This window comes from Marmota flaviventris, chromosome X (genome assembly GCF_047511675.1).
Source record: "Marmota flaviventris isolate mMarFla1 chromosome X, mMarFla1.hap1, whole genome shotgun sequence".
Taxonomy (NCBI): Eukaryota; Metazoa; Chordata; class Mammalia; order Rodentia; family Sciuridae; genus Marmota; species Marmota flaviventris.
The window spans coordinates 56,570,230-56,589,490 of record NC_092518.1 but is presented as its reverse complement, the minus strand read 5'-3'; the positions used below and the strand labels follow the sequence as shown (position 1 = coordinate 56,589,490).

Here is a 19,261-nt window from a genome sequence, read left to right as displayed (position 1 = left end):
GAGCCACATCCCCAGCCCTTTGTGTGAGTGTGTGTGTGTCTTTTATTTAGAGACAGGGTCTCACTGAGTTGCTAAAGGACTCGCTAAATTGCCGAGGCTGGCTTTGAACTCCTGATCCTCCTGCTTCAGCCTCCCCAGCCGCTGGGATTACAAGTGTGCGCCACAGCCACAGCGCTGGCCCAGGCATGCTTCTTAAAAGCATGTTGGTAGCATGAAATATAAGTTGTAGTGAGGGGAAAGACTGGTGGAAGGAGGTTCAATTAAGATGATGTTGCAATTTAAATCCAGTTATAAATAAGGTTTCCAACTGGGATCTGGATTATAGCAAGTTAGGCAGATGAAAAGGCAAAATCAGTCTAGCTTGGGAGACTTGGTAGACCAGGACAACCACTAACCAAATTCACAGGTTAAGGATAGCTAGAGGATAGGGGTGTGGGTGCAGGAACAGATAAAAAGTTCCGTTTGGGACCTGTTGAATGAGAAGCGAAGCCGTTGAATACGAGAACCAGAAAAAATGTCGATATTCAAAGGCAGCTCAGGGGAACCGGTGGGAGGAAACAGAAAGACCTCACTGTCGGTGTAAACTGCTTACGGAGGTGGAGGGGGACAGGAGAGACCACCACCATCAGCTAACTATTTGTTTATGTTACATAAGTCCCCCACCCAAGACCTCAACGTGCATACATCTTATTCTCTAGTCAGTTTCTTGCTTCTTGCTTTTCGGTTTTCTGCTTCTTGTAGAGATTTTCTTTCTCCTTTTGCTCCCTCTTAACTGGAGGGAAAGGTCCAGCATCTATCAACACGTTCACTTAGGAGACCCCAAATCCCAAGGAAGTGGGTAGAAAGCGAGGTGAGGAGGAAAATAATTTTTAAGAAAAGAAAAAGAGTCCGCGACGACCTCTAATAATTAAAGTTCCACCTCCCCATATCCTGCCACGCCGCTCTCCTGCCGCCTGTACCGGGCTCCTGGTCCCGAGGTAGGACGGGAGATGTAGTCCCCAAGACTGACCAGGGTGGCACGACTGAAGAACTCGGTTTCCCAACTGGCTCTCCAGGCGCGTGCGCAGATGGCTGCCCCGGCGAGTGGTAAACAGAGACGTCAGGCGGGGGCTGCTGCTTGGAGCAAAACAAAAGGGAAACCCGGGGGGCGGGGGGTGGGGGGGTTTGATAGGGGAATCGGTGCAGGAATAAGGGAGGCTGGGGCCACTAGAACCTTGACCCTATTAAGAGTGGCGAGAAGGGAAGAGGCGGGGGGAGGGGGAGTCAGGGGAGGGGCAAGTGACGCGGGGGAGCGGGGCGTGGGGGAGGGCAGTGATCCGGGTGGAGGAAATTTGGGAGGAGTGTCCGGGGGGCAGCAACTTAAAAGGGGGAGGGAACTGCGGCTGAGGAGACGTTCGGTGATGGGAGCGCAATGTATGAGGGGATACTGTGCCTCAGGTTTAAAAGAGCAGGAAGCTGAGTGAGAGGTTGGAGAAAAAGTGTCTTCTCTAGGCGGAGGTTACAGGTGGTGTCTCAGCAAAGAGCTCAGAGGCTGCACGCTGTAGTCGGGAAGAGGATCGGAGAACTGTGGAAGGGACAGTTTAGGGGCTAGCGTCCTGGGGCGAGGGAGAAGTTCGTGACTTTTTGGGGACTGGCAGGAATGTGCCTCCTGACCCTCGGTGCTTCCCCCCTGGGGGGAGGCATGGTGAGGGACTGTGGCAGGCTCTACTGAACGCTGAGTCGCGGAGGTCCAACTCCACGTATGGATCCAGGGAATAAGAATTCAGCCACAGAGGCTGCTGCGATCATAGACCTCGATCCCGACTTCGAACCCCAGAGCCGTCCCCGTTCCTGCACCTGGCCCCTTCCTAGACCAGAGCCCACTACCAAGCCCTCCGAACCGCCCGAGGTGGAGCCAGGTCTGGGAGAGAAGGTACACACGGAGGGGCACTCAGAGCCGATCCTGTTGCCCTCGCGGCTCCCAGAGCCGGCAGGGGGCCTCCGGCCGGGGATCCTGGGCGCTGTAACAGGTCCTCGGAAGGGAGGCTCCCGCCGGAATGCCTGGGGAAATCAGTCATATGCAGAACTCATCAGCCAGGCCATTGAGAGCGCCCCGGAGAAGCGACTGACACTCGCCCAGATCTATGAGTGGATGGTCCGCACGGTGCCCTACTTCAAGGACAAGGGTGACAGCAACAGCTCAGCAGGATGGAAGGTAACTATGACCCCCTTACCTCTGTCTACCTACCCCTGGGCCTCTTAGACCTCTACCTCCTACTCTGGGGCCCCTTTTACCATCCCACCCCACCCCTTTTGGGAAGCCCAGAGATCCACCTTCAATCTTAAGTTAGACAAACATTTACTTAGTACATAGTATATGCCACACTCAGCTTGATGCTGGAGAATCGCAGATGAATTAAGACACTGTCCCTGCCTGGAGAAAATCAAATTCTCTACTCCCTGCTCAACACTCCCAGCACTTTGGCTTGGGCTGCCCCAAACACTTATTCCCACAGAGAAGTCTTTATCCTATGTGCAGAAGGAACTGTGTGGATTCAACCTAGCCTTTCCTCCTCCCCCACCTCCACCCCAACACCTTTTCTCCCATTCCTGTGGGATTACTTGGATTCCCTGCTTGCCTCCCAGTAACTCAATGTAGAGGTACTCTTCTGGGATTGCTGTACCCAGGAGGAGGGAGTGGGTGGCAAAAGTTTAAAAGATTATATTCATGGTGAAAGGTAGCTGATCTAACACACTAAAGGGGCTGTGAGCTGCAACCTGCCTCAGTGTGCCCTACGATGCCTATAAACTGTCCTTTCTAAGGGGCTATCCAAGCTTTGGGAGAAGTCTTTGATTTACTGTTGAGGAATATTACTCACAAAAAAGGAGATAGGGCTCTGACTTTAGAGCCGAAGGTTGGGAGTTCCCTTGGCCTTCCGCGAAGAAACTATGGGGAAAGAACTCACAAGATACTCTGAAAAAAATTGTCCTGGGAAATATGGGCTCTAATCACAAGGGGGGGGGGAATTCTACCCCAACTGACATCTTGTACCTCTATGGGTGGTGAGGTCAGCATACAACAAAGTACAGAGGGAGGAATGAGCAGAGTGTCTTCCCATAGGTATGGAAGATTGTGAGATCAGATGTGCAGTGTGCATAGGGGCTGGACACAACAGAAGACAGGACAGCTGACTGAGACCCTTGGCACTATTTCTGGGTAGACTGCCACGCCACAGTCTCAGCTCATAAAGAGCTCCCCTCCTTGGACCCAGCCTACACAGCTGTTTTTCTTTTCCCTTAGGTTCATTTTCCAGGGTAGAAGAAATAACCATGAGTTGTTAGTTATACTGTGGGAGTATATTCCTCCTTAGGATTTACACTTGCATAGGGCTTTATAGTTTACAAAATAGTTTTAAAATTTTTCATTTTAGCTGGGCACAGTGTTGAACGCCGGTAATCCCAGCAACTCTGGAGGCTGAGGCAGGAAGATTGCAAGTTCAAGGCCAGCCTTGGCAATTTAGCAAGTCCCCTGTATCAAAAACAAAGTAAAGGACTGGGATGAAGCTCAGTTGGTAGCGTGCCCCTGGGTTCAATTCCCAGTACCACAAAAATAATCATTTTATTAATCTTCACTGCAGTTCTGAGATTCCACATTCTACTTATTAGGACATTAAAGTACAAACCTACTATCAGTAGAATGAGGACTTGAACTCAGGTCTAACTGTAAATCATATTTCTCTAGGGAGCTCAGGGCTTGCTTTCATTGGAATGATTGCAAAACCAATTGAGACTTGAGTGTGGGGCTTCTGAGGCACCCACCCTGCTCCCAGGGGGAAGTTTTCATGCCTGAGTTGACTTCCCTGGTGACACCAGGGGGCGGCACTCAACTTAGAACAAGAAAGCTTAGGTTAGGTGGCTTGGGGAGCAATTAGCAGTCACCCCTCCCAACCCCCCAACATTCAAGAATTGTGGGTTTCTAACCTCTCCCACTTTGGATCTCTCCCACTTTCTAGTTTCAAGGTCTAAAGAAAAGGGGATGAACAAATGGGCCTCAAAGGTGCTAAGTAGTAGGAAAAGGAATGGGCCATCTCAGTAGACTCAAAGTTAGAGAATGAAAAAGGAGAGAATCATGGTGCCAGAAGTCACTGTGGTCCTAAGAGCCCAAGACTTGAAGGAGCTAGAAGCATCAGTGCAGCCAGAGTATTTGGAGTGTCGTGAAGACAGGGTCTCAGAGAGACAAGTTATTTGGCTAAAGAGCCCTGAAATAAAAAAGCTGCTCAAGCAGCCTTCTGCAGGCAAAGGGTCTCCTTATCTTAGAGAACCAGGCAGAGACACTTGAGCGGTTTCTGACTGTCCATAGCCTCAGCCTCCAGGTTGCTCCAAGCTCCAAGCTCTTCTCAGGCTCCTCCAGAATTTCCAGAGAGCTCCTAGTGGGAGGTCAAATGCCCCTAAGGGTAGAGATTATGCACAAATTCCTGAGGAGTAGTGGGGGAAGGGAGGTTGGGAAGGGGGGGGGAGGGACAAAACTGGCTCTAACTAGCCTGGGGCAACCAGTAAAAATAAGCTGTATGGGGGCTCAAGAAGCTGCCAATCTGGATCTTGCTCCCTGGGCTGCTGGGGTGGGGGAATAGTATGTATCCCTAGCAGAACGTCACCAGTGAGGAAGAGAAAACACATGGCTTCCAATACCCATGGCACTCAAGAGCCAACAGAGCCTCAAGGAGTCTCACCACCATCACCAGAGGGCCACCTACCAATCAGGCAGCAAATATTGATTTTGTACTATGATCTTAGTGTACTGTGGGCCTGGTGCTCTAAAGAGCCACCATTGGGGGCTGTGGGACTGTCAGTGCCCTTGGCACTTATACTTGATGAGACTTATTACACAAAATCTAAGCCACACAATATAGACTGGGTAAAATTGTGTGGAACAGATTAAAAATACTGTATACGAAATTTGATAGACAAAGTCAAGCAACCACTTTTATAAAAGAGGTGGGACTTAAGCTTGGTTTTGATGAACTAGTAGAATTTAGAGAGAGGAGATCCTTCTGGGAAAAAGAAGGAGGGTTAGATTGTGCCTTATGAATGTAGTTAAAGGGTTCGTGTCACCTATTGGCAGAAATAAGGTTGGGATTCAGAAAAAGGGGGGTGTCTTCCAATTCCATGGAGAGCTGGATGACCCAAATGCCCAGTGTGGGGTGGGGGGAATGGAGTAGCAGCTGTGCTGAAGTTCCAGTCCCTCAGCCTATTCAGAGAACTGGCCCAGGGCAAGGGTCAGTCCTGGGCTGGTATGGCCACTGTCCTGTAATTGCCATGTAAGCCTGCATTCAAGGAAAGGATAGAACCTATGGAATGATTTTTCCTATCTGAACCTAGTTTTTGTTGGAATAGGAGTAAGGCTTCTCCATTCCCACAAGCCCCAGACACCCACCAGAGCCTGACTTTTCCAGGATGGGCACCAGACCCTTTCCAGTAGGTTGTTACTTTGTCTCTGGTGCTCCCTGTGCAGAGAAGTCTGGAGCAGAGACTGTGCTGCTTGTCCTAGGGGGAACTGTGAATGGTCTCCTCCCCCTCTCTTTCTCTGCCAGTTTTCCCCTTATATTTGACTTTCTTTTATTCTCTGGGACACCCCACCTGCTATGTCCTCACCTCCTCTTTGATTAGATTACTGGCCACCTACCTACACAAACCTCATGCCTCTTTTTTCCTGCTGCCTCTGCCCCCTACAGAATTCCATCCGCCACAACCTGTCCTTGCACAGCAAGTTCATCAAGGTTCACAATGAGGCCACTGGCAAGAGCTCTTGGTGGATGCTGAACCCCGAAGGAGGCAAGAGTGGCAAGGCACCCCGCCGCAGGGCTGCCTCTATGGATAGCAGCAGCAAGCTGCTCCGGGGCCGCAGCAAAGCCCCCAAGAAGAAACCATCCGTGCTGCCAGCTCCACCCGAAGGTGCCACTCCAACGAGCCCTATCGGCCACTTCTCCAAGTGGTCAGGCAGCCCTTGCTCTCGAAATCGCGAAGAAGCCGATATGTGGACCGCCTTCCGTCCACGAAGCAGTTCAAATGCTAGCACTGTCAGCACCCGCCTGTCCCCCATGAGGCCAGAGTCTGAGGTGCTGGCAGAGGAGGAGATACCAGCCTCAGTCAGCAGCTATGCAGGGGGTGTCCCTCCTACCCTAAATGAAGATCTCGAGCTGCTAGATGGGCTCAATCTCACATCTCCCCATTCCCTGCTATCTCGGAGCAGTCTCTCTGGCTTCTCTTTGCAGCATCCTGGGGTTCCTGGCCCCTTACACACCTATGGCGCCTCTCTCTTCGGCCCAGCAGAGGGGCCCATGTCAGCAGAAGGGTGCTTCTCAAGCTCCCAGTCTCTGGAGGCCCTGCTCACCTCTGATACTCCACCACCCCCAGCTGATGTCCTCATGACCCAGGTAGATCCTATTCTATCCCAGGCTCCCACACTTTTGTTGCTGGGGGGGATGCCTTCCTCCAGTAAGCTGGCCACAGGAGTTGGCTTATGCCCCAAGCCCCTAGAGGCTCCAGGCCCGAGCAGTCTGGTTCCCACCCTTCCTATGATGGCACCACCTCCAGTCATGGGAGGTGCTCCCATCCCCAAGGCTCTGGGAACTCCTGTGCTCACACCTCCTACTGAAGCTTCAAGCCAAGACAGAATGCCTCAGGATTTAGATCTTGATATGTATATGGAGAACCTGGAGTGTGACATGGATAACATCATCAGCGACCTCATGGATGGGGGTGAAGGACTGGACTTCAACTTTGAACCAGGTATGGTACCCCCTAATTACTTACTGTAGCATCTCAAAACCTATGCCCACTCCTAGATGCCCAGTTCATCCCATTATCTGAGCCAGGGAGAGATATAGAACAAGGGATAAATGGAGCTCCTGGAGAATTGGAGAAGATGTTGCATTGGAGGGACAGTTTCTCAATGAGACCTCCAGGCCCCTCAGTAGTACCCACAGAAGACAGCGCAGAAGGGTTGTGTTTGGAGGCGGGATTCTCAGTTTTCCTTGCTGTGAATGTGAACAGTGGGAAGTTGGCTTGCCCCAGATAAAACTCTTACCTTGTCCTCCATTTCTTCTTCCCACAGATCCCTGAGTCATGGCTGAAAGCTTTGTCCCCTGCTTCAGAGGTGGAGCTAGGCGTGTCTATATCCACTCTTTTCCCTTGAGTCCTCCCCAGGAATTTGGGGCCCCTGCTTTAGAGCTAGGATGGGGTCTAATCACACACACACACACACACACACACAGAGACACACACACACACACACACACACAGTCGAGGAAATTAAAAAGATAAAGCTACCCGAATGGGGAATATGGGGGGAGGGGGTTTGGGAGGGGGAAAGGGAAGAGGGTTTATTCTCACTGTGCCAATTAGGGGGTAAGGCCCTTTCTCAGGAGCCATCCTCAGCTTCCCCCCATACCCACTCCTAGGCTTTGTAGCAGGGGCCAGCAATGCTGTTGGAAATGTGAAGTCACCAGTGGCCTTACCCCTGCCTTTGGGAGCAGGAATTTTTTGTAGAGAGTCTTATCTGAGCTGGGCCAGGCAAGGTTGAGCCTGGAGATTTTATGCAGCGGCCCCTTGGGCCAGTGGTGTGGGGTGGGTGGGGGGAACAGGGGACCTAGAAGGGCCAAGGTCTGAGCACTGGAGTGGCTCACCAGGCCAATCACCTTTGGAAGGCTACAGATAACAGAAAGGCTTTTTATAAACTTTTAAAGAAATATAAACACAAATATAGAGATTTTTAACAGTGGCAAGGTGCTAGTGATTGGGGAGAGTGCTTTTTTTTTCTTTTTTCTTTTTCTTTCTTTCTGAAGGCTTTGTCATAGTGACATGATACAAACACTACAGACAATACTACAGGAGACATGGGGAAGTTGGGGAGAAGTGGGGAGCAATAGTGAACATGGATGGATTAGAGCTCCCATTTGGACCAGGTCTAGTGAAGGATCTATGCATAAATACGTTGGAGTTTTCCCCACGGAAAAACCTAAACCATGTTCCCTTGTCTGTCAACTTGTGCCTGGGAGAGTGTGGTATTGGGGTACAGCCACACTCTTGTATGCCCCAGTGTGGGTTTGTGCTATACTGAGGGAGAAAGAATTGAAGGCCTGGAATTAGCTTGGGGCCTGGGAGAGGGCCGGAGGGGGGAGAAGAGAAGGAGGGAAGGATTTAGGGTGGTAAAGTTAGGTACAGAGACCTCCCTGTTTAAGGCCCCTGACAGCTGTCCCTGCCCTTCTTCCCCTTCCCTGACTACAGGGGTTATGTGGAAGTGTGTGTGGTAGCAGGCAGGGGGAGGGGAGGAACTGGGAAGGGGGAGCTGGGGAGCTTGGCTGAGGGTCTGGGAAATGAGCAGGGATGGGGGGAATGTGGATCAGGTTTACTAGCACCTGCCAGGGAGGCCATCTGGGGCTCCTTCTCCACCCCAGCCCCCAAAGCAGCCCCTCCCCCAGTGCCCTTTGCATTGTCCCCTCCCCCACCCCTGCTGTGGGTTCCCATCATTTCCTGTGTCAGCGCCTGGCCTACCCAGATTGTATCATGTGCTAGATTGGAGTGGGGAAGTGTGTCAAATCAATAAATGAATAAATTCAATAAATGCCTATAACCAGCTCTGGTTTCTGCTGCTTTGCTGCTCCCCTGGATAAGGGGGAGGGAGGGGGAAAGGCGAAGGGCAAGTAAGTCGAAGGGCGGCGGGAAGGACTGCCCAGAGGCAGATAGGTGGGGGTGGGGGAATTTCAGCCTGGGAGGTAGTGGAGTATGGTGGGGGAGGGACACCTAACCCCAGCAGGAGTAGGCGGGCTGCGAGATAGGCCTCCCAAGGGGAGGTAGCCTGGTTTAAGAAGACCCCACCCCCTACTCCGTCCCTCAAAGGCTCATTGTACCAGACTTCGGTCTTTCCTCACCCCCACCCATGTGCTCGCAACAGCCCTCTCCTGCTGATCCCGTCCACCCTCCCCGGGGCCTGGGGCCCACTTAAGCCTTAGTACAGATATTGGGAGAAAGAGTCTGTCTCGAAAAAGGAACTTCACATTAAATTCCAGGAATTTCATACCCAGAATTACTGCTCTCACTTGGTCACTTTATTGAGTTAGCGATGTTTATCCCTCCTACCGAGATGGTCTGCTCTGGTCTTAAAGGGAGGGCCCCTACGAGTGGGAGGGGGCCCATCTTCTTCTGATCTTCTTGATTTGGACTGGAAAGGGAAAGTCAGTAGATAAACAAAGAGGCCCTGCAGGGGAGGTTTCTACAAACTGGGGCCAAAGGGAAGACAATAGAAGTTGGGGTCAGGTCTTGGTCATAGGTGTAGGATTTGAAAAGGAAATCCATCCCAGGGGGCCAAGGTGGAGAAAACTTAAGCGGTCTGGTGGGGAGAGGGGAGTGCTGGAGCGGGCCGTGTTTGGGGAGTCTTACTGGAAGATTCACAGTGGATTCAATTAGAGTGACCTTCTTGGCTTCCAGGGTTCTAAGCATTTTCACTCGGCTCCTCTCCATGAAGTCACATTGTGTGCGCAGAGCATCTAGGAAACAGGAAAAGACAACCATCCTCTGAGGAATAGAGACCTCATCATCCCATCTTTCAAATGGTCAGCTGGAGTAAACTGGCCTAAGATGGAAATGATGGTGTAGTGATACGGAGATATACAGAGAAGATGGCAGAGACATGGGGGGAGGAGGAAGTGACATATCCACCTGGTTTAAATTTCCTAAAGTGGACCTAGACCCTGTCCCCACCCCCTTTTCTGAGGTACTAGGGGATTGAACTCAGGGACTTATGCATGCTAGGCAAGCACTGAGCTACATCCCCAGCCCTTTTTATTTTGAGACAGGGAATCACTAAGTTGCTCAGGCTGCTATGGAACTGAGTAACTTGGAATATAGATGTGCATCACCACACCTGGCCTTGCCCCTTTTTCCTAGGCTCCTATGAACTCACTTTCCATGGTACACTAGTCCCACCCTATATTCTCCATCACACAGCTATGTACAGTATTCCCCACATTCTTCCCTCCCCCATCACACTTCTTACCAAGTAGCTCAGGTTCTGGATTCTTCAGGAGGGGCACAAAAGCTCTGTAGGCATTCTCAAGTTTGGTTCCTGTAAACATAGCCTTCTGCTATATCCCTAGCCCTTGTCACCCAGTTTCCACCCCTCTGAAGCCCAAGATTTTAGGACTCTAACACTAAACACTACCTTGAGTTGGTGTACCTTATTTTCTCCCCTTAGGTATGGACCTAAGGGAAAGTTATGGACTCTAGGCTGAGGTGGGGAACATAACCTATTGTCATAGAGGCAGTGCCCTTTCTTAGGCTAAACTAGATATGGTCAATTGAGGTTTGATTGAAGGTGCCTACTTTAAGGACAAGATTCATGATCCATCTTGAAGGTCTTGCTCTATCTCTGGGTATATTCCCAAGCCTCTACCTGGTGCCCCACGCTCCACCTTACAAACATAATAGATGTCCCGAGCTGTAAGGAATTTGCTGGCATATTCTCCAGGGGTCTTCATCAGGAAAAGCAACTTCATTGTCCCCGATTCATCACACAAATCGATGGTGTCTGGAGGGAGGCCACAGAGTAATCGGGACAGCTAAGGACAGAAGGTGGAAGCAAAAGGGGCCAGTGATCCTACACAGAATGAGTTGGAGGAAGCTGTAGGGATATGAGGAAACCCCTTCTTATCAGAATGAGGATTTAGGGGCTACAGATACTCCTACTGCTTCTGACCCTTGGCCCTTAGTCCCCTCCCGAATCTCCTCACCTGTTTTACGCAACCCCACTTTACTGTGAGTGTATTGTAGCAACGGGAAAACAGAGCAATTGGTATTGACCAGAAACTGCTGATTATCTGAGAAGAAATGGGATGGGGCATGCGGGCTCTTCTTTAGTTATACAATCTCTGTGATCTCCACTGCTTTCAACCCTACCCACGCCCATACCCAGATTCCAGCTTTGTGTGACCCCTCACCTCCATGTTTGATGAAGATGAACATGCTTTCAAGGTCATCTCATTCTTCAGAGAATACCCTGATGAGTCATGCAGAACGAGAGTGTTCTAGAGGCCCTGGGGGGCCAAGTGGGCCCATAGGGTTGGGGGACCAGAGGGACAGATGGACCTCATAGGCTGAGGAGGCCCAGGCTGGGCAGACTCTGGAGAGAGAACTATTGGCAGATGTGGATAGTCAGTATCCCTAGGGGTGGGGCCTGAGGCTGTAGTTGAGGGATTATGAGGTCAGAAACAGAAGGTAGAGTAGGTGTGAAGAGAGAATTTAGGTGGGTCTATAAAAGATTTGTGGGGAATGGGAGCAACATGACAAATCTAACTCTAAACTAGACTCTGGAATGAGTGCCAAAACTAAATGGAGAAAAATAAGTGTTCAGAACAGCACTCCTTTTTAGTAAATTTGTAGCACTACCACTTGCCCAACTTGACTCAACTATTCCTTTTTCCTAATCCGGCACCATGCCTCCCACATTCCTTGTATCCCGTGTTTCCCCTGCTCCCCACCCCCACGACAGACTTCTTGATGATTGTCAACAGAAACTTTATTTCTCATTGATTCAGAAACAATAGAAGGGTAGGTGGAAAAGGGGAGGGAATGGACAAAGGGATGGAGAGAGGGAGAAAGTGTCCTATAAAAAGGAAGGGCCAGATGGGGGAGATAAGAAACACTTACAGAATAAGGGGGCAATTCAAAAGTAGGGGATAGTGAGTGAAGGGACAGTTAAGTTACATGAGGAACAGAATTCAAAATTAGCCACAGGAAGTGGTAGTGAACATTGTTAGTATCATTTGAGGCTACAGGACCTTGGGGTTCTGTCAGGGCATTGGGGCTTCAGGCTTCAGGGTATAACATGGGGGTGCCCAATAAGGGCTATGCTGGCTGGCTGGGGAGCCCCCAGGTCCCTCTCCTAAGGCCCCTCCTTTTGGGGGAATCTCACTGACGAGGCAGAGTCGTTCACTGTAATCTGGCTGCAGACTCTCAGCCAGTCCCTTAGACACACCACTCCAGGCCTAGAGACAAATATTTCCAGGTCAGAGGTCAGTTAGGGTCAGGAAGCAAAAGACCCAGGCCCTGTGCCAAAAGGAGCTCTCATGATGTCTGAAATCACTATGATTTACAGAAGGGGCACCCAGACTCCTGAGCCCCCAATACCACTGTTTCCATCTGTCTCGCACACACCATAATCTATTCTTCAGTGTGTCTCTCTCTGTTTAGCCCATCCCCCATTTGGTCGGCCACATCCTGACAGTTAGTGCAGGTTCCCCTTCCCCTTCACTCTGTCCAACCCCACCACCACCCATCTTGCTGGCAGGCAGTTGGCAGTTGACAGACTACAGTATGTTTATGACAGCATTCTCACCGAGAAGTTCCCGTGGTACTCAGTGACCAGATCCTCTAGGTTCTTAAGGGTGGGAATTCGAGGCATTGTCCTGAGTGGGGGAGCAAGCCAGAATAAGAACGCATAGGTTAATTCTCTTTCGTTACCCTTTTCCCAGTTGTCCTATACGGATGGAAGGGATTTCATGTTTTCTGTGCCTGTAGCTTCCTCCCATCACCATGCCCTCTTGGGTGATCTCTCATTCCTTACTATCCTGTTCTGTACTCCTGAAGACCCTGAAATAACCTTTTCTACTACTTCCAGTTATCCCCATCTTCCTGAAATCTCACCGTTCCAGCCAGCAATACACACAGAGGAGGCTAATAATCAACCCCATGGAGCCAATGGGGATAAGCACAGCCTCCAATGCAAACGATGAAGGATTCCCTAAGAAAAAAAGAAAGGAAAATGGACCTTACATTTGTGGCACCTCGATGATGTAGGTGCCAGGCACTGTGCTAAACACACTCCCTGAACTTAATCTCACAACAGCCCCTAAGAGGGAGAAACAATTGCTATCTGTGTTTTACAGATGAGGAAACAGAATCAAAGGGATCAGTCTGGTTCCAAGGCCATCTTCACCATGCAGGCTCTCTGGAATGCTGTAGGGAAATCCTACACATTCCACGTCCCCCTTGAGCACCCTTTGGCCTCCTTCTCAATCCACTCCCCTACTCTGGTGATACATTGACCCAACCCTACACAGAAAAAAAACTTGCTTCCTAGGGGTTGAGGTTGAACAGTGAGGGGAGGAGGGGCATCAAGTTGGGGGCTTAGGAATAAGAAGCATAAGACAGTCGTGCTAGAAAGACTAGGGTGCCAGGCTCATGTATTGAGGTCATGTATTGGGCCCATTTTACCCTTTGAAGTATTGCTCCCCCAGTGGATTGGATGGCTCCATTCACTCCATTGCTGAGCACTTCCACAGAGTGGGTTAAAGCGGCTTCGAACCCGGAATGTGTACAGTTTCTGCCCATCCACACTAGGCAGGGAAAAGCTGTTTCTGTGATATACTGGTTGTTCCTTGGAAAGAAAGAGAGTGAGGGAAAGGTGAAGTGAGAATCAAAATAAAATTCTACCTGCAATTCAGTGTCATCTTCTGGTTCTTCCAAGTTCTGGTTCTTCCCCGTTCTAAAGAAACCCTGATCTAGTTCTTCCCAGTTCTACTTCTTTCCTCGTCTCTTGACTATTCAAGCCCCATTGCTTCCTTTACTGACCTAAATCTAATGCCTCCCCTCCAGATCCCCTGAATGGCTTCCTTTTGTTTACTTGTCTATCCAGTATTAGGAAGCCTACAGGTAGTAGAACCTAAATGAAAACTCACTGGTGACGATAGGGAAAGCAGTCCAAGGGGGTGGTAGGCAGAGAAGCTGGGAGGCAAAGAACAGGAACTTGATATTAGGGGCTCCTATTTGGCTGATTGAATCCTTAATCCCATACTTGCTTGACCTTAGCTGTTGCATTCATGTCCCCAGTCACTCACAGTCCAGCTGCGATCCCGGTTACTTCGGTACTGCACCAAATGCTCCAAACAGTGGTCCAAGTAGCTGCTGTTCCAGTTCAATTCTAGCTGGGATTCACTCAGGTTCTGAAGTGTTAGATTCTCTGGAGCCCAGGGGATCACTGGAGATATGTGTGCATGTGTGGTCATTCCCCTGGCCTAGACAAGTCAGGATCTTGAAGATAGTGCCCCTTATCCCTCCTCCTAGCCCCATCCCTATTCCCTCCCTACCTCTTCCTTCCTGCCCATGTACAACAATGGGGGAAAGAACACCACTCCACATACTCCAATGTCCAATAGTACCCGTGGCCCCTTGACCACTTCTTTCCAAATTACCCAGATTCTGCAGTTTTAGCTTCCACTCAGTCTGCCTCTTGGGTTCTCTGGGGTCCTGAAGCTGGACAACAAATGTTTGATAGAGATGGATCTCCTCTTTTTGAAACCAACAGCCTGAAGTGATCTCTTCTGAGAATATATAGTGACCACACTCCTGGACTTTATTATTATCAGAGTTCTTGTACCTAGAGAAAGGTTGGAAGGAAGAGGAATGGTGGGGCAAATTTAGGTGCTGCAGTTGACTACAGCCTACCCTCACCTAGTCTGAACTGACTTAAATTCCATGAGAAAATAGTGGGATGTCTGGGAGACTGGCTACCCTCTTTCTAGGTCCCCATGCAGTCCTTCTCATCCAACCCGCCTCCTCTTTCTCCCCTGTTAAACCCCCTCTTCCCTTCTCATACCAATAGTGCAGAGTCAGGTTAGTAGGCCAGGGCTCAGAGCTGCTGTTCCAAGTGCAATTCATGTACTCGACATTAAACACAAAGCACTGAATCTCTGGTAAGGGCAGGGAGGTAACATTAAGGGACCTGGGGTTCATAGAGGCCAGGAAGAGATCTAGGTGGGGGAGAAAAGGGAGTAGGGGAGGGAAAGAGAAGAAATGATGGTTAGAAGAAGGAGTAGTGTAAGGTGGAGTACCCTTCCCTTGCCCTCCCCACTCCACTCTTCAATGCTGCCCACATTGTTGTAAAAGCCACTGGTCAGGTTCCAGATTTCTGTGTGGCCCCTTCCCATAACCCCCTTCTCCACCAACCTCCTCTAGTCCCAGATTTCCCACCAGCTGTGGTGTCTTCATTCCCACTGGGTGTGAGAACCGGGTTCAGCCCCACCCCCAGCAGAAGCAGCTGCAGGAATAAGAAGGATCTGAGTGGCAATGATGGCTTCAACATGGTGCTTGCTCTTCGTTTCCCGGGTGTAGTCTGTGTCGGGAACCTGGGCCCTTCACCCGCTACCCCTCCCCACCCACACATTTCCTTCTATCATGGCTTCCGGTGGAAAGAACCTTAGAAACCAGGGCTTTTCAGAGGGTGTGGCAAATGTGTTCAGTGACAAGGCTAAGTCTTCTGGGAGGTCAGGTGCTGCTATAAAAGGTGGTGACTAAGGCTGGGTGTCACAGACTCAGTATTCTCAGATCATCTAATCCTGGGAAGGATCTGTTCACCCCACTGCCACTGTTCCCAGCCACCTTTCTTCTAATTTTCTTTTATAGTGGAGGGTCTGAACTGCGTCCCCACCATCATATGCTACAGTCCTTTCTTGGTTTAGTTGCCCCTAAATCTCTATCAAAGCTCTACTGTCTTGCTAGGATGGAAAATACTGTCTTGGCTCCCGCGGGCACATATATAGCTGTCTTTCCTCTGACCTAATCTGAACCAGAATACCCACCCTTAGCTGCTGCCTGAGCTGGGTCCCTGTGGAGACTGGTGAGCAGGTCTGACTTTAGAAATAGAGAATCAACAACACTAGCTTCAGACTCCCCATCTTCCTCCAAATCTGCTTCTCTTCCTGTCTTCCCTCTGAGTTAACAATACCATCACCCTCTCAGTCACCCAGACTTAAAACCTCAGGATCCTCTTCAACTCCCCGCACCCGACCCTGAGAATCCAATCAGCCCTGCTTCTGTGGTGTTTCTCCCAGCAGTTTCCTCCTTTCCATTACCACAGCCACTGTGCTAAATCAGCCTTTCATTACCTCTAGTCATGATTATTACTGGAACCCACTAGCTGGTCTTCCTTTCTAAAGGCTCTCTGCTTTCTAATCCATTCTCTATTCTGTGGCCAGATTTACCTTCCTCACAAACAGAGCTGAGTGGAGAAGCTATTTACAGAAATTGTTTATCCGGCAACCATTTATTGAGTCTTTAATATGTGCCAGGCACAGTGCTTATATTCTGAGAATATACGGACAAAAAAACATCCTCATCATCCTAGAAGCACATAGATAAGCAGAAAGGACATAAACAACACAATATAGCATAATAAGTTCAATAACATAGATGTGCATTTACTCCAAAGTATGTGAGCACAGAAGAGGAAGTAACTAAATTTACCAAGATGGAGGGGGAGGGGGAGTTCAGGAAAGCTCTGCTCAAGAGGTGTTCTTTGAGTAGAACCTGAAAGAATGAGTGTGATTTTACCAGATAGAAAAGGGGGTAGGACATCAGGTGGAAGAAAAGAGCACTTGACTGGGTGTCTCAAGAAAACTGGATTATATGGTCCAGGATATATTAGTTCGCTAAGGCTTCCATAGCAAATTACCCCAAACTGGGTAGCTTAAAACAACTGAAATTTATTTTCTCACAATCGGGGGTCCAGAAGTCTAAAATCAAAGCATTTTGAGAATTTGTCCTTCTGGAGGCTCTGAGGAAGAATAGGTTTCATGCCCCTCTTTTAGCTTCTGGTGGTTGCTGGCAAATTTTAGCATTGGTTTGTAGACACATTACTCAAATCTCCTTTGTCTTCACATAACCTCTTCTCCCCTATATCCCCTTTACCCTTCTCTTCTCTTTTAAGGATACTTGTCTTTGGATTTAGGGTCCACCTTAATCCAGGATGTTCTCATCTGGATCCTTACCTTAATTACCTTTTGTCAAAGAAGGTCACATTCACAGGTTCTGAGTGGACAATATCTTTTCGGAGGTTGTCATTCAACCCACTACAGAGGGCATTATCCAGCTCAAAAGACTTCAATAGCTACTCATGGCTGGGCATGGTGGTGCACACCTGTAATCCCAGCTACTTGGGAGGCTGAGGCAGAAGGATCACAAGTTCAAGTCCAGCCTCAACAACTAAGCGAGACCCTGTTTCAAAAGTAAAACAGGCCTGGGTATGTAGCTCAGCAGTAGAGTTCTTGCCTAGCATACACAAGGTTCAGTCCCCAGTACTGCAAAAACAAACAAACAAACAAATAAAAAATTACTCATGGCCTTCAGGATAAAGTGCAAGCTGCTATCACCTCCAGGCACACTGGATATACCTCATTATGCGTTTACTCTCTGTCTGGGTCTGACTGGGTTTAACCTCCCAAGTTTCTGTGAGTTAAAATCCTGCATACCTATTAGAATGGTAAAAATCCAGAATACTGGCAACACCAAAGCTAGCAAGGATGTGGAGCAACAGGAACTCTCATTCATTGCTATGGAAATGGAAATGGAAAGACTCTGGATTCATCCCAAGCAGACAAAAAAAAAAAAAAATCCAGGCTTTTGGTGATAATGCTGTGTCAATGTAAGTTCATCACTTGTTACAAATGCACCACATGCACCACTCTAGGGCAGGGATGTTGATAATGGGGGAGATTATGCATAGGGGGAGGTGTAGGGGAATTCTCTGAACTTCTGCTCAATATTGCTGTGAACCTAAAACTGGTCTAAATTAATTCTTTTTTTAAATCCTTCAGAGTTAGGTCAAATGTTACCACCTCCAATATATTTTCCTCTTCCCAGTCAGATTAACATTTCTCCCCACCGTGATTCAATAGTATTTTGTTATTGCTATTTTTTACTTTTACTATGGTACCCTAGCTGTCTTTTCTGTAAAAGATAATGCCATCGCTGGTTGGGGTGGTGCACACCTATAATCCCAGCAGCTGGGAAGGCTGAGGCAGGAGGCTAGCAAGTTCAAAGTCAGCCTCAGCAACAGCAAGACACTAAGTGACTCAGTGAGACCCTGTCTCTAAATAAGATACAAAATAGGTCTGGGGATGTGGCTCAGTGGTTGAGTGTCCCTGAGTTCAATCTGCCCTACTAGAAAGAATATTGTCTCTGGAATCAAGAAAAGATCCTAGCTTCAACTCTGTTACTTAATAGATGTGAAGTGAAGCATTGGACAAGAAAAATTTCACTCTGAAAATCAGCTTCCTAGGGCTGTGTTGTGGCTCAGTGGCAGAGCACTTGCCTAGCATGTGTGAGGCACTGGGTTAGATTCTCAGCGCATATAAATAAATGAAATAAAGGTCCGTTGACAACTAAAAAAAATTTTTTTTAAATCAACTTTCCTGCCTGTAATCCCAGTAGCTGGGGAGGCAGAGGCTGAAGCTGTGGCAGGAGGCTGAGGCAGGAGAATTGCAAATTCAAAGCCAGCCTCAGCAACTTGGGGAGATCCTGTGTAAAACAACAACAACAACAAAAATTAAAGGGGCTGCAGAATGTAGCTCAGTGGTTATGCAACTATGGGTGCCCCCCCCTTCCAAAAAAGAAAAAAAAATAGCTTCCTTATCCACAAAATGGAGACAATAACAATCTCTAGATCATAGGGCTATTTGTGAATTAAAGGTGATAAAATGTGAAAAGCATGTCACACAGGTGCCTTTTTAACTCAAGCAAGGATTCTTAACCTGGTGTTCACCGACACATTGAGGATACAAGGATGCACTTCAGGGTCTAAGACTACCCTGAATCTAACATTTTTTAAAAATATTTATTGTTTTTAGTTGTAGTTGGACATAATACCTCTATGCACTCTACCTCTGAGCTATAGCCCCAGCCCCAGTATGTAATATTTTGTATTTAAATTTTTCTGGGAAGAAAGTTTACAGCTTTCATTCTTATTTTATAAGGTTAGTGAACCAAAAAAGGTTGGGAACCTTCAGGTGTTTTCTTGTGCATACTTAGTTAGTTTCTAACCTGAACAAGAGTCCTCTGAAGGAAGTATTAGCATACCCATTGTCCAGATGCAGGAATTCTAAATGGTTTGTGAAAGAGTTCTAACCAATGCAAACATTATTGAAAAACCATTCCAGGACAAAAGCAGAGATAGGCGATAGGAACCCAATTTCCAGTCAGAGCTCGGTACCACATATGTCAAGAGCTTCGCAGGTCTGCACTTTCAACAAGATACACAGCTCACTAAACGTTTCGCAGATTTTTGCCTAGTGAAATTGACTTTCTGCCTCTCAGGCCAAAAAAGCTCGCGGGGCGCGGAGCTCCACCCCGTGCCGGGACAGGCCCCGCCCCTCTGCGGTCGGTATTGTCCGATGGTTCTCGGCGTCCCTCGGCTACCCTCGGTAGTTTCCGGCAATCATCGAGAGTTTCTAAC

General features: G+C 48.8%; 3 protein-coding genes across 7 annotated transcripts; 1 reads left to right on the top strand and 2 right to left on the bottom strand.

The window, feature by feature from the left end:
• Positions 1-1,316: 1,316 nt before the first annotated feature.
• Foxo4 (forkhead box O4) lies at positions 1,317-8,614 on the top strand. Of its 2 annotated transcripts, XM_027935791.3 has the most exons (4): positions 1,317-2,194; positions 5,712-6,413; positions 6,600-6,768; positions 7,094-8,614. In XM_027935791.3, exons 1-4 carry the CDS (start codon positions 1,742-1,744, stop codon positions 7,099-7,101), a joined length of 1,332 nt encoding a protein of 443 aa, XP_027791592.2. In that variant the 5' UTR covers positions 1,317-1,741; the 3' UTR covers positions 7,102-8,614. The 2 variants fall into 2 exon arrangements, with proteins under 2 accessions (XP_027791592.2, XP_027791591.2); XM_027935790.2 differs by having other exon boundaries at positions 5,712-6,768.
• A 450-nt stretch (positions 8,615-9,064) lies between these two features.
• On the bottom strand, positions 9,065-11,438 carry CXHXorf65 (chromosome X CXorf65 homolog). 4 transcript variants are annotated; one of them, XM_027935770.3, is made up of 6 exons: positions 10,974-11,438; positions 10,767-10,853; positions 10,430-10,564; positions 10,034-10,102; positions 9,360-9,524; positions 9,065-9,201 (listed from the first exon to the last, which is right to left on the bottom strand). In XM_027935770.3, exons 1-6 carry the CDS (start codon positions 10,996-10,998, stop codon positions 9,095-9,097), a joined length of 588 nt encoding a protein of 195 aa, XP_027791571.2. In that variant the 5' UTR covers positions 10,999-11,438; the 3' UTR covers positions 9,065-9,094. The 4 variants fall into 4 exon arrangements, with proteins under 4 accessions (XP_027791571.2, XP_027791570.2, XP_027791569.1 ...); XM_027935769.3 differs by having other exon boundaries at positions 9,065-9,199; positions 9,418-9,524; positions 10,430-10,595; positions 10,767-11,438; XM_027935768.3 differs by having other exon boundaries at positions 9,065-9,524.
• Positions 11,439-11,533: 95 nt separating this feature from the next.
• Positions 11,534-15,167, bottom strand: Il2rg (interleukin 2 receptor subunit gamma). Its single transcript, XM_027935766.2, has 8 exons — positions 14,980-15,167; positions 14,630-14,783; positions 14,226-14,410; positions 13,872-14,011; positions 13,249-13,411; positions 12,679-12,775; positions 12,371-12,440; positions 11,534-12,020 (listed from the first exon to the last, which is right to left on the bottom strand). The coding sequence occupies exons 1-8, from the start codon at positions 15,113-15,115 to the stop codon at positions 11,826-11,828; spliced, it is 1,140 nt and encodes a 379-aa protein (XP_027791567.1). The 5' UTR covers positions 15,116-15,167; the 3' UTR covers positions 11,534-11,825.
• Between the last annotated feature and the right edge of the window lie 4,094 nt (positions 15,168-19,261).

Excerpts from the sequence above, each read along its gene's own strand:
- Foxo4 (XM_027935790.2), top strand. The coding sequence starts at position 1,742 with ATGGATCCAGGGAATAAGAATTCAGCCACAGAGGCTGCTGCGATCATA. Across the intron at positions 2,195-5,711 it reads ACAGCTCAGCAGGATGGAAG|AATTCCATCCGCCACAACCT; the intron begins GTAACTATGACC and ends TGCCCCCTACAG.
- CXHXorf65 (XM_027935767.3), bottom strand. The coding sequence starts at position 10,877 with ATGCCCCATCCCATTTCTTCTCAGATAATCAGCAGTTTCTGGTCAATA. Across the intron at positions 10,103-10,429 it reads GGTGGAGCGTGGGGCACCAG|GAACCAAACTTGAGAATGCC; the intron begins GTAGAGGCTTGG and ends CTATGTTTACAG. Across the intron at positions 9,525-10,033 it reads TCCAGAACCTGAGCTACTTG|ATGCTCTGCGCACACAATGT; the intron begins GTAAGAAGTGTG and ends CCTGTTTCCTAG.
- Il2rg (XM_027935766.2), bottom strand. The coding sequence starts at position 15,115 with ATGTTGAAGCCATCATTGCCACTCAGATCCTTCTTATTCCTGCAGCTG. Across the intron at positions 14,012-14,225 it reads GCTAAAACTGCAGAATCTGG|TGATCCCCTGGGCTCCAGAG; the intron begins GTAATTTGGAAA and ends ACATATCTCCAG. Across the intron at positions 13,412-13,871 it reads ACCGGGATCGCAGCTGGACT|GAACAACCAGTATATCACAG; the intron begins GTGAGTGACTGG and ends TTTCTTTCCAAG.